Source organism: Microplitis mediator, chromosome 7 (genome assembly GCF_029852145.1).
Source record: "Microplitis mediator isolate UGA2020A chromosome 7, iyMicMedi2.1, whole genome shotgun sequence".
Classification (NCBI taxonomy): domain Eukaryota; kingdom Metazoa; phylum Arthropoda; class Insecta; order Hymenoptera; family Braconidae; genus Microplitis; species Microplitis mediator.
In genome coordinates this window covers 837,802-851,113 of record NC_079975.1, presented here as the reverse complement: position 1 = coordinate 851,113, position 13,312 = coordinate 837,802, and the positions used below count along the sequence as shown (strand labels likewise).

At 37.7% G+C, this 13,312-nt stretch overlaps 2 protein-coding genes across 2 annotated transcripts in view; one reads left to right on the top strand and one right to left on the bottom strand.

Moving 5' to 3' along the window:
* LOC130672476 (26S proteasome non-ATPase regulatory subunit 1) overlaps positions 1-5,983 on the bottom strand; it is a 30,139-nt gene extending 24,156 nt beyond the window's left edge. The window contains exons 1-6 of the mRNA XM_057477086.1: positions 5,848-5,983; positions 5,303-5,420; positions 3,875-5,216; positions 3,269-3,457; positions 838-1,053; positions 655-719 (exon numbers count right to left, since the gene is read on the bottom strand). Of these exons, the coding sequence (XP_057333069.1) occupies positions 655-719; positions 838-1,053; positions 3,269-3,457; positions 3,875-5,216; positions 5,303-5,420; positions 5,848-5,872 (1,955 nt within the window). The 5' untranslated portion in view covers positions 5,873-5,983. The remainder of the gene's footprint in view (positions 1-654; positions 720-837; positions 1,054-3,268; positions 3,458-3,874; positions 5,217-5,302; positions 5,421-5,847) is intronic.
* A 2,055-nt stretch (positions 5,984-8,038) lies between these two features.
* On the top strand, positions 8,039-12,603 carry LOC130672479 (ecdysone receptor-like). The gene is made up of 4 exons (XM_057477089.1): positions 8,039-8,454; positions 9,913-10,379; positions 11,149-11,226; positions 11,358-12,603. The coding sequence occupies exons 2-4, from the start codon at positions 10,110-10,112 to the stop codon at positions 12,258-12,260; spliced, it is 1,251 nt and encodes a 416-aa protein (XP_057333072.1). The 5' UTR covers positions 8,039-8,454; positions 9,913-10,109; the 3' UTR covers positions 12,261-12,603.
* Positions 12,604-13,312: the final 709 nt, after the last annotated feature.

Sequence of the window (13,312 nt, the reverse complement as noted above, 5' to 3'; positions counted from 1 at the left end):
GAAACACAATTCCCGCGGATCGATAACCAAGTTTTCGAAACGTCCGTTCTACTTTCCGAAAAGACAAAGCCGATTTGATTGAAAAATGTATCCTTCGGAGATGAAACTCAAAGGAAATTTAAAAACCGGATGTTCAATGCCAGCAAAGAATCTAAACATCCCTTGGATGGTAAAATAAATAATTGGCAAAGAATCGAATAATGTGTAATCTGTTGGTGGCAAGTAATCTAAGTGTAGATGGTTTAAGTCACGGTAGAGTATTCGGTTAGGAGAAACTTGAGTCACGAAAGGTAGATTACATTTGCCCGGCGGCGTTTACTGACTATTTAAATAGAATTTACCCCCTAGTTTACATTCATCCTTCAATTAAAGTGTTGATTAAAACTCCGGGAGCAACTAGATACCTAGATCCTTCTCCTTTTTCCCTTCCTTGGTTTCTTGCTCGTCTATATAAAGCTTGACGAGATCTTATCCCATTCAAATCTAGCTTACATAATATTATATACACGGGTTTCGTAACTAGGAACTTATTACGCGACACAGATTGCCGCATTAATATCATCAACGTCTTTATTAAATTATATTTTTATCGGGTTATTTTTAATTACTTTACTAAGTGGCTCTATAATTAACATGCTGACTTATTAAACTCACCGGAAAAGCAGGAAACCGAGGCCAGTAACTGCAGCACGACGAACATCGTCGTTAACATCCGAGACCTGTGGCGATTAAAAATTTATTAAACTTCCTCTGTTTGGAGTTTTATTTTTTATCGAGTGTTGGAACAAGTCAGAAGTGAAAAATAAAAATTATTTGCCGTGTAAATATTTAACTTACAGCAACGTGAAGAAGTTTGCGGATCGCCTGATTATTGCCAGTTCCACAGTAAGCCATTGCCAGAGTGTACATTCCACTTCGACGTAGAATTGGATCCTTGTCAGCGCAGAGTGACGTTACGAGGGGATCTGCTTCCTCCAGGCGCCCGTACATTGTGAAGGCGATGCCTACTGCCAGTCCTCGGAGGATTTTTTCGTGCTGAGTTTCTTGGGCGTACTAAAAAATATTTTTTTTATTCAACAATTAAATGATAATTCAAGTTCATTTATTTTATTTGAATATTCATGGAAGCTGACGAGTCCTGACTTTTTACGAATTTTTTTAGACGGTGACAAGTCCGAGTTTTCTATAAATTTCTTTCGATGCTGGTTTAAAAATTTATATTTTGAGTAGACTGGACCAGAATAAATATTTAGTACAAAAAAATCTATATGGGAGTCCGGCCTAGATTCTTATGAGGGTTCCCACATTTCGAATGGATTCCCATATGGTATCCTATAGGAATCCACACCATATCAGATCCACGGGAATCCAGTATGGATTTTTACGATGATTTCCCATGGGAATCCAGACACTTATGGTTTCCTACATGGATTCTTATATAAATCCATAATTCCTATATCGCGTTACAAATGCCATAAGGGCGTACCAATAAATTTTTTTCGGGAATCGACGTAGTTATGCCTGAAACGGGCACAAATGCAAAAGAAAATTTTGGTACGCCCTTATGGCACCCGTAGTACCCACTGGGGGCCATAAGTGCGTACAAAAAAAAATTTTTTCGGGAAACGACGTATTTTTACTTTAAATGCGGAGAAATGACGAAAAAAAATTTTTTTCAAATTTGAAATTAACTTAGATCACTTTACTGGTGATTGAGAGTGATCATTTTGAATAAAAGTATACCAAAAAAATTTGATCAAAGTTAATTTAAAATTTGAAAAAAAATTTTCTCATCATTTCTCCGCATTTAAAGTAAAAATACGTCGTTTCCCGAAAAAATTTTTTTTTGTACGCACTTATGGCCCCCAGTGGGTACTACGGGTGCCATAAGGGCGTACCAAAATTTTCTTTTGCATTTCTGCCCGTTTCAGGCATAACTACGTCGATTCCCGGAAAAAAAATTTTTATACGCCCTTATGCCTTTTCAAGGGTATTTTTTTCGGGATACGCCCTTATGGCATCAGTAACGCGATATTAATTCCTATGGATTCTTAAATAAACCCATACTTTCCTGTATGAATTCCTATGGATTTTTTTGATAGGGTCACGTTAATTTGAAAATTTTGAATAATAGTGACTATGAAATGCTGGTTTAAAAATTTTATATTTTGAGTAGACTGGACTGGAATAAATATTTAATATTTTTAGATAATTTTCAAATATCATTCGCCGTTCAAAAAAATCTATATGGGAGTCCAGCCTAGATTCCTATGAGGGTTCCCACATGGCGTTTTCAAATAGATTCCCATATGGTTTTCTATAGGAATCAAGCATAGATTCTTACATGCGTTCCTATGGGAATCCACACCATGCCAAATCCATATGGTAATCCAGTATGGATTTTTACGATGATTTCCCATGGGAATCCAGGCACCCATGGTTTCCTATATGGATTCTTAAATAGACCCATACTTTCCTGTATGGATTCCTATGGATTTTTTTGATAGGGTCACGTTAAATTAAAAATTTTGAATAATAGTGACTATGAAATATTTTCAAAACATTCGATATCGGATTGAAAAAGTAAAAAGTATTCGAGTGCACAAAACTATAAATAAAAAAGTGAAATCCTAATCACTTAGAAAAAATATATCGGCAGACAAATTGGCAATAAAAAAAATTTTCTTTGTATGAAAAATATATTTTTTCTCATACATCACTACAATATCAATAAATCCTGCCCTTTATATTTCGCTATCAGCTATCAGCTAAAAATATTCTCACTAATAAGCGCCAATTGCCAAGATAAAAAAAAATCCAATTCATTTATCATTTTCATTTTACTAAAACTCAATTACCCTGTAATTATCTATTGTGGTACAAACAATGGAATAAAAACGAGTGAAAATAAAAATGGAAATAAAATAAAGCAACAGCAATAAACGGAGCAATAATCATTTAGTATTCCCTTTAGTGGACTTTTTATAACCAGCAAATGTAAAGGCAGCATTGAAGCACTTGGTACCTCATTTATTCTTACATACTTTCAATAACTCGAGGGCATTACCATTAAATATCTACGTCATTTTATATTTTTTTCATCTAACTGTCTATCGATTTAATTTTTATTGTACTCGAGTTCTGAGTAAAATGAAAAATGAAACCGGCACAAGCCCGCAATTCAACTTTGCAAGTTCAAGATACTTCGTATCAGTTTGATTAAAATTTACATCCATCAATATTTTAATTTTAAAAATTAACAACTTACAGCAACCATGTCTTCGATCGCTTGAGTAGATTTCGAACCCAACATCACCATTCCCATCGAGATACCGGCGGCTTCTCCAGTCACTGCGTCGTCTTGGTACAAATTGAACTTCAGCTGCTCGTAAACGTCCTGACGGTGAGATCCCATCGCGGCAAGACCCAGACCTAGACATCCTCCATGACGGACCATCTGAAAAAAAAATCATTATTTAGATTTTAATTGAAATGTTGAATTAAATTGTAATTTGAAACGTCAGTAATTTAATTTTATCCAAACAACGAACCCAATATATCAGCACATATATTTAATTCGATATATTGGGATACATATTATATTATTATCATTATTTTGTTATAATAACAATGAATATTAAGTTTTAATGATAGTAAAGTTAACAGACATTTGAAATTAAAAAACATTTTTTTTAACAGATAAATAATGAAAAAAATATATTAAAAAAAAATGCACATGTCGGAAATTTCATAAATTATACGTGCAATTTTTCAAAACATTTTTTTTTAATATTTATTTTTTTGTTAAAAGCAATCCAAAAATTTTTTAATGTCTGCTAACTTTATTCTCATTAAGTTTTAATATCAATTATACCTCGTTCTGTGCATCCTTGAGCTGTCCAAGTAAATAATCAGTGATGGTCGCACCATGATTTGCGTGAATAAGTCCCAGAGCGTAGAGTCCACCTCCTTCGGAATATCCAGCACCGGCTCCTTGGTCCCTCGGTAAGTAGGACTGCATTAAAGCTAGAGCCTCTTGCTCGTGGCCACGATGAATGACACCAAGGGAGGCAGTGGCAGTCAACTTGGCCCAGTTAGTGGCCCTGGCCAACCAGTCGAGGTTGTCTCTCAGGAACTGGTCGCTGGTGGTACCTGAGTGCATGAACGCGTTGGCGATCACCGTCGCCGTGTGACAAATGGAAACTCTGATCGCGTCCTTGGTGTTCTTGAGAATCAGCATGTCGGTGTGGTTGCTCCTGATGAGGAACTGGAGGTGCAGGTCTATGGAAACTTCTCCTCCCAGGATGCTCGACAGAGCGTCGACGCGTTCCTGCTGCTCGCGCTCTTCCTTCGTCAGACTCTCAACGCTCCTCTCGGATTTTTCTTCGACAGCTGGCTCTTCTACTGCAGGAGTCTCGGCATCTTTAGAAGTTCCAGAAGTAGAGGCATCGGAGCTGGCAGCGGGTGTTTCAGCAGCTTTCGTTGGTTTGACGATAGGCTTGACCATCAGAGCACTAGGAATAGGCGCAGTTGCACGAAGCGCTTGGAGAACTCGACCCAAAAACTGCTGCGTGGCTGATTCGTAGAGATCGAAAGCTATCTGGTAGGACATCAGTACGCACTCTTGGGTTCCTCTGCTCAGCCGGTCCAGTAGCTCCGCAACGGCGAGAGGATCGTCAAGGAAAATCAAGCACTGACACATGTTGACGTAGTCAGGAGTCCCCAGGTTACGATAAAGATTTACCAGACAGCGCAGGACCGTGTTGCGGAACCCACGGTTCTGGATCAGGCTCATCGCGACTTGGAACGCGTATGAAAGCATTCCCGCGACATCGTCCGATTGCATGATCGAGGCCTCGAAGATGTCCATGCGTCGGGTCTCCAGTGCAAGACCCAGAGCTTGCCGGTACTGGTTGTCATCCAGACAGCGCTGGAACATCCGGTTCACTATTCCCTCCAATCGCGGATCAACGGCCTTAGCATTAGCCGGCAACTTTCCCTCGGCTTCGAGCTGACGCTGCTGCGTGTAGAAGTCGATGCACTTGGCGATCGTCGTGTCCACGTACTCGTTGCGCGCGTTCACGTCAAACAGTTCTCCTGCCCCCAACGCGTACGTCAACGAGTCCTCGAAACTCCCAAGATGGTAGTAGACTTTGCTGGCAACCAGCGCTGCCAGTTCATGCTGATTGAACGTCTTGTCCTCATGGAGGATTTCTCTGTAATTTGAATTTTTTGAATTACCATTAAAAATAATCATATTTTTTATCAACTACTTCGAGGGATGATTTTGAAAAGTACTCACATCTTTTCGATGGCTTCAGATATTTCGGGCCAGAACTCGTCGACGATCATGTCCAACTTTTTCAATGCAAAGACTTTTAGTTCTGGCATTGGCTCCTCTAGCAAAGAGATTATCCCGGCTGAAAAATTTTAATTACACTTCAGTAATTTGCATCTCAATAAATTTATGTAAATATTAAATATCAATAAATTTTTACTCATAATAAAAAATATGATCCTGAAGTTAGAAGACAATTAAAAATCTTTGGAATTTTTTTTCAAGTCAATGACAAGAAAAATAAAAATAAAAATTTGCATGTGAAGAGAATTAAAAAAACTATAAAAGCATTTTTTTTTTTATAATTCATCGTTTTGGAAAAAATCAAAAAATTTTAGAAGGTCGGCTGACTTCAGTTTAATATAAAAAATTAAATTAATTAGTTTGTGATATTTATGATTTTTAAATTTTAGTTTTCAAATTTATGAGGTTAGGGTTTGCATGATATGCAATTCATGATTCAGAGTGATGATAAAAATAATAATTAACTTGAAGAATTGACAATTTACCTGCTGAAGTGATATTCATCTTCATAACTTTACAGTTGGCGGATTAATTAATGATTTAATTAGCAAAATGCGGCAACAAACAAATTTTTCACGGTTATAAAATTGACAACTCACGAATGTTTTACACTTGCTGTAAACCAGGCAGAGAATACGGAGTCGGAGTGAGGGAAAGAGGATGGAAGGGTGGGCTGTCGGTACTGTTGGGTTGTAAGTTTGGAGAAAGTTCTCGCGCGATTCAGAGATGGCGCCAAAAAAAGGCGCGCTTGTGAAATTTCGAATGAGGAGAAGTCTTGAAGCGAAACGCGGCATCGATTGTGAATGTCGATTTGCGTATTTTTACGGAAAGTGGTCGAACGTACAAAAAAAAAAAAAATTGATATTTGAAACAGTGAATAAGAAATTTACTACTTCTAAGTACGAAGATAAAGGAAGAAGGGGGAGGATGGATGAGAATAATCATGGATTTTCCTATGCATTTCCACAAATATCTGAATATCCAATATTTTTCAAAAAATATCAGATGGACCCGAAGAGTCCGACCCCTCTACATACCCCTCGAGATGGTTATGTCGAGAGTCTAGGACTTGAACTTTTTTTTTTCTTCCGGTATTTTCTATTATTTTCCATTGAAAGAGCCTCAGAAATCACGACGAATAACAACCAGAAGGAAATATGAGAAAAAAAAATATCAGATGGACCCAAAAAACTCTTTCGATTGCCACTTCTACCATCTCAATCGGTCAATTTATTCAAAAGATATACAGAGTTCACATCCATACACACACACACACACACACACACACACACACACACACACACACACACACACACACACAATACATACATACATTCATACATACATACATACATACAGATAATCGGACATGATCTTGAAATTAGTCAGAATAGCTTCCTAGGACCTCAAAACGTCGACATCTGATGAAAATTCGATTTTCGAAAATCGGGGTGAAAACAACAACTTCCCGAATTTTTGAAAATTTACAATTTTCTTAGCGGTAAGTCAAAAAACCTCCTGAAGAGTTCAAGTCGATTACGACCGGAGATCGAAACCACATATATGGGAATTCAGTCGAAATAAGATGTTTCTTATTTACCGGTGTTCGTTACTGCCATCATTTCCTTCAGCAGACCATCTAGTGCCACCTGACGGTTATCGTTCCTTTCTCAATCATCTCCCCGATGGTAAATTTGATATCTATAATTTAATTTTCAGATTCAAAAAATTTCGAACTTCGTTTTCAAAATTCCTTTAAAAGTATCCATCATCAATTCAATTTCACTTTAATCCATTTTTCCCATTCCTTAATCATATCCAAAAATATTCGCAATCATTTTTTATCTTTTTTTTTTAAATCTATCAATTACTGCCAAAGTAATTTCTATCCATCAAGTCCATTACTCTTAAACTTTTCTATCAAAATACATAATTTCTATTTCCTTCAACAATATGAAAAATCAATAGGTCTACTTCAATCCGACAGATACCGCTCCCTCGCGAGTTCTCCGCGAATTTCTTCCCACCCCAGCCCAGCATCAGAGCAATGGCGTAGGCGGTGATCTCGCGATAAATTAATTTTTATCGCTTCGTGGGTGGCGGCTCTCTCCATTGGCCGGCTATCAAGCGCCTCCCATTTTATTCCTCACTCTCCTAAATATTTATTCTCATCCCCAATCCTCGTTCCTTATCTTCCCCCTCGCAATCAAGTTCTCACACTCCCAACTACCCTCAACAATATTTCCATACTTTTTATCCTACAAAAAATTGAATCTTCCCATCACTCCTACACAAAAAACCAGACCCTATCCACTCGTTCAAGTCTTCCGAGCATTCAAGTCTCCACAATCCCTCGATTTCTGCTCCACAAGTCCAGTAAATTAAACTATAAATTAATTAATGACTTTAGAAAATGAACAGACGTTACAAATTAATATGAAAGATTCAAAACATTCTCAATTCTCTGAATTTTGAACCTGCATCTAGACATCCAGGTACCAGCCTCTCATATTAGAGCTCCAGCAAAAGCGGGGATTGAGAATCATCCTCTCACTCGCTCCTCGTACTGAGGTCTCTTCTATCTGCATACTCTTTTACTCTTTACCTGCATGCTCACAAGTCAGTACCAAGTGAAGTGCATGGGTACCAAGTAAGAGCGACAGAGACAGGAGTGAAAGGAACTGGCAAATTAAGGAGAGCGAGTGAGCAAAAGGATTCTCAAGAAAAGAGAGAACAAGTAAGAGAAGTAAGAGATGTTTAAGAACGGGGAGAACCGCACAAGTACTCTTATGTGTTTTTCAAGTAGGTATAGGTGAGATAAGGAAGAACCGAGCAAACCAACTGACTGACGATGTAGTTAAGGTAGGGGATTCAGTCTTGCTGCCACGTGCTTCACGAGCGCACGCCCCGCGCTACGCCGGCCGGTCTGCGAATTCCGTTTTCTGTCAATCGAATTTCGATTTACTGACCAAAAATTATATATCGCCCCCGCTATCTTCCTTCGCGCTCAGTACTTACGTTTATTTTTTCTGGATATTTTTACGTGACATTCCATTAGTATGTGAAATAATTCTGTGTTATTTTATAAGCATGTGAGTATTTATCTATTAATTTTGAAAATATTTTATGTGCCCCAGTGACTTTGTGTTGGATTTAAAAATTTAATGACGTACGTGGATTTTTTATTTTATTTTTTTTATGGGAGTGCGAGTGTGAAGCGACGGTTTTTTCTAGTGATTTAAAGAAATTAATTTTTCGTTAATTAATGAGTAATTTTTCTGCTAAAAAACGATAAAATTTGAACTAGTAGGTACGGATTATTTTAGTCAGACAGTAGAATAAATAAAAATAATTTTGAGCAATGGGTAAATTTCTCAGACTAAAGAGAATGGAATAAATTTTTTTATTAAAAGTCTTATAATAAATAAATAATATATGTGAAAGTGACATTAAAAAAGGAGTAAATAATCTAACGATAATTATAAATATAATAATAAAAAGGAAAGATTAAGATGAAGATGGTATCAAACTCTTGGCAGCGAAAGAGGGTAGGGAGGGTGGGGGGAAACCGTGTGTCTGAACCGGTATGGGTATATAACATAAACGACTCTTAATTAATTTGTCATTAGTTAATTAGGATCGCGGTCGTAATGGGTAATGAAATATACCGGATGCCGAGCGTTGCCGAGAGATATTTCCATGTACACATTTGATTTAGGTGGTAGGCCGAGGTATCAGAAGAACGACCAGAGACACACGTCTTCGGCGGCCTCTGCATCTGAGACTTCTTGTACTGATAAACTCGCCAGATGCACTGACGAAAAAATATTTATTATTATTATTATTATAAAATACACATTGATTTATAATTCAATTAAATGTTTATTTATTTAGATATTATTTGATTTAATATTTCTCACGTGCTGTATATCACGGCAAGAGCTTCTGCCTCCGTTCTGTGAAGAAAATTTTATTTTTTTATTATCGTTATTTTTTTTTGTAGAATTATATTTTTTTAAACGTTAGTCCCAACTCTTAACGCCTTTGAAATCTTTCTCCACCCCCTGCCTCTTCATAAGACACGCGGTTTAAATTAATATGCACTCGACACTGCAATTAACCGTGATATTTTTTACGCCTTCACCGTGAGATATAAAAATATATTAAAACGTGACAAAAGGTCAATGACCTTTCATTTTTTTTTAATTAATTATTTATTATTTTTTTTCTTAACTAATCCGCTTAATTTCCTGCAGTTTCTAGATTAAAACCCAAATAATTCGCAAACTATTGAGTTTACAGAAAAATACAAAGAATAGTTTTTTGTAGGAAATTTAATTGTCTATAATTTTGTTCATGTGCATTTTTGACGTATCTTCGACAGTTTAGTCAGAAATAGGGAAATTGTGAAAAAACTGAATTTCGTAAAATTGTCTTAAAAAATTTGTCGAATTTATTGAAATAATTTTAACCGTTAAATCTTTTTCTAATGGTATATAAATATTGAAAAAAAAAATGAGAGTGTGCTATTTATGTTGGAATATTTACAGAGCAAAGTGGACATTGGAGTGGACGTCCCGGAGAATAAATAATAAGGCTGATAAGGACGCGCAGGAGTTTGAGTAACGGCGAAGCTTAACGAGGACGAGGAAGAAGTTGAATTAAAATGCGAAGGAAGTGGATGATGGGAGTGACAAACGGAAGGGCTCTCGGTGGCCCAACGTCTCGAAGATAAACGCGGCTCCGGATGGACGTGGGCGATCTGTCGAATGCGCCAGGATTGGCTGCCAGTGGAGCAGCCGTTCTCGGTCCACCCGGTGGCTTTGCACCCACTACTTCTGGATTCACTTCCATCAATATCAATACCAATACCAATAACAATAACATTAATAATAACAATAACAATAATAATAATAATAATAATAGCAGTACTCAAATCGGGGGCAGCTTACACCCGAATGCTGGATGGTGGACTCCAAGCTCGACGCTCGTTACGGCCCCCGCAAACGCCGACGTGGTAAAAATATTTGTTAACAAACTCTTATTTGCTCATAATCCATCCGAGATTCTTTATAAGATTACAGGTCTTTAAAGCTCATTGTCGGTTTATAGAATAATTTCACCGCTGATAATGAGTAATAACTGTGCGAGAATTATTGTGATTATGATTATGATTGTGATTGCAATTGTGATTGTAATATTGTATATAAAAAGTTTCGAGTCTGTTGTTGCTTCACGACTGGTGATTATCGTTTCTACGTTTCCTCTTCGTCATTTCCCTTTACTCGTGATTTGTAAGTAACCGAATGAGCGAGCAAGAGAGCAAGTGAGTGAGTCGGTGAATGAGTGAGTGAATGAGCGAGTGAATGAGCAAGCGAGCGAAAGAACGAATGAGTGAATGTGTGTAGAGATTTTATGCCTGTGTATAGCTATTATTACCTAATGAGACGTTACCCGACGGTACGGGTGCGATCAGAGTATACTGAGGGTGTCTTGGCCCCAGAGAATTATTGAGCCAGGTCACGGTTTATCTCCCCACGGGTACTTATTATTTATTTTATCATTTACCAGTCCGTCATCTGTTTCATTATTTTTATTTTTACTTTTCTTTATTTATATTACACTTTATTGTTTTTAAATTATTAACCCTCTTCTCAATAATAAACACTTGTAATTAAAATTTTTCCTCCGATTTCACGATAATCGAATTTTAAAATCCTTTATTCTAATATTGTAATATTAAAAAAAAAAAAAAATAATAATCTGTTATTTATTGTAATTTTAAGATGAATCAGTTGTGCCGAGTATGCGGCGAGCCGGCGGCAGGTTTCCACTTCGGAGCATTCACATGTGAGGGTTGTAAGGTCAGTAATATGAGTAATACTTACACAATATAGTAGCAATATAAAAAAAACCGATAATCAATTTAAATTTCAATTTAAACCTCCGTATAATTTAAATCTTCAGTGTAATATAATCTAATAAATTGTTTCAGTCATTTTTCGGGCGAACCTACAACAATCTGGGCAGCATATCCGAGTGCAAAAATGGCGGAGTCTGCGTGATAAACAAGAAAAATCGCACGGCGTGCAAAGCATGTCGTTTGCGCAAGTGTCTGATGGTCGGAATGTCGAAATCTGGATCCCGGTACGGGCGGCGCTCTAATTGGTTCAAAATCCACTGCCTCCTGCAGGAACAGTCGCACCAGGCGCAGCAACGGCTCAAAGACTCGACCAAGTTACCCTTTGACAAAGTCCTGACTTCGTTGGATGCTGCCAATAACAATAATAACAACAGCAGCAGCAACAACAACAGCACGAATTTCGCAGCAGCCTCGGGTCAGATGATACCTGACCGCAAAGAAGATCCAATTCTGTCACCAAGACTACCCCCGCGTCCTGATCTGCTGCCCCATGATCTGCTGAGACCCGAAATAACCCGGTTTCCATTGTGGAGGGGTCCACCCTTCTTTCACCCCCTCTCGCCGATGCAGCTTCTCAACACGCCGTTTTTTCCCTTCCAACAACGCTTCATGGTCCCCTACATCAACAGCCAAGTGAACCAGCAAGTCCCCGTCACGAGCTTGTCCAGCTCTTCAAGCGAAAGCGTCTCTCCGCGGTCCACCCCCTCCCCAAAAGGATTCCTGCACCTCGAAAAGTCTGAAACGAGCAGCCCTCCGATTGGGGGTGACAAGAGTCTCGCCTTTCTGAGATCTCTTGGCCCGGAGCAAGAAGAGCCGATGGACCTGAGCAGGAAAAGTGCGGATGTTAAAGATCTGATAGACGATAGCTGTGATTCTGATGATAGCGTTGAAGAAAAACCTGAAATTGCTGATAATGTGGAAGATAGAGTTGAAAATGACGCTAATCCACCTCTAGATCTTAGTTGGAAGACATGACACCTAATTATTAAATATTCTTGGGATAAACAATGGAATTTAATGAGTTTCTATTTAAAAGTGACTTTACAACAAAACTCATTTCAGTATTTAAGAGGCATTGTGCGTTAAAAATTGTGATCAGTTGTTCGAGAAAATGGCCGCCAGTGCAACTAAAATGGCAGACTCAAGTGATTTAAATAAATTGGTGGTAAAAATGTTATTTTCCACAAGAAACAATAATTGTAAGATAAATATTATCTGGTAATTTTGTATTGTATATGCTCAAGTGTTTGTAATTAATGTCTAGGAAACGAGGCCAGTGTGTAAATAATAAAATGTTTAATAAATAATATTTAAATGATCTTTAGCCATTTTATCAAATATTTATTTTATGTCCGATGTCTTAACATTTGTTTTAAGGATCTGTTACGAGTGTAAGGATGTACGGTATGTTTGTAGTTAATTTTTCGCTTTAATATGTCAATACCTCGAGTTTATTTTGTTCAAGATCCGCGTATTATGTTGAGGATGGGATATATCTCGTGACGTCGTTTCTCTAGCGAGCCACTTGTTGTAAGAGCCAGGCTGATGCTGATGCTGACTCGGTACTTAAACATCGGTCGTACACCTATCTACCACCTATATCTACAAATACCTCACAGCTAAAATCTTACTCCAAAGATATTGCTCAAGGATACGGATAATGAATAATAACTTATTACTTATTATTATTGCTTTTGACTCAACACCGTTCGTTCGCGGCTTGTCCACATTCTTCATCCAATCCAGTCCACTCTGCCGCATAAATTAATTTTCCCATTACTCAACTACCGCCTGAAATTAAATTACCGCCGCCCACACGATCGATTTCCTGTTCTCCTGGTTCCCTAGTCTCCTGTTCACCTGTTCGACGCTGGCGAATATAAAATTTTATTATTTTAAATTTCATTAGAGAGAGAATAGAAATAGCCGGAAGAAAAGGTTGTTAATCGGAAAGTCCGAGGTGTTGCCGGGTCGTGGGACCAGGCATGAATCTTTTACCGGTATATCTCTCGTATCGGCATTCAATC

What these genes read in the sequence shown, in the direction of transcription:
- LOC130672479 (XM_057477089.1), top strand. Translation starts at nt 10,110, where the DNA reads ATGGACGTGGGCGATCTGTCGAATGCGCCAGGATTGGCTGCCAGTGGA. An exon ending in CCCCCGCAAACGCCGACGTG is followed by an intron (nt 10,380 to 11,148) that starts GTAAAAATATTT and finishes TGTAATTTTAAG; the next exon opens with ATGAATCAGTTGTGCCGAGT. An exon ending in TCACATGTGAGGGTTGTAAG is followed by an intron (nt 11,227 to 11,357) that starts GTCAGTAATATG and finishes AAATTGTTTCAG; the next exon opens with TCATTTTTCGGGCGAACCTA.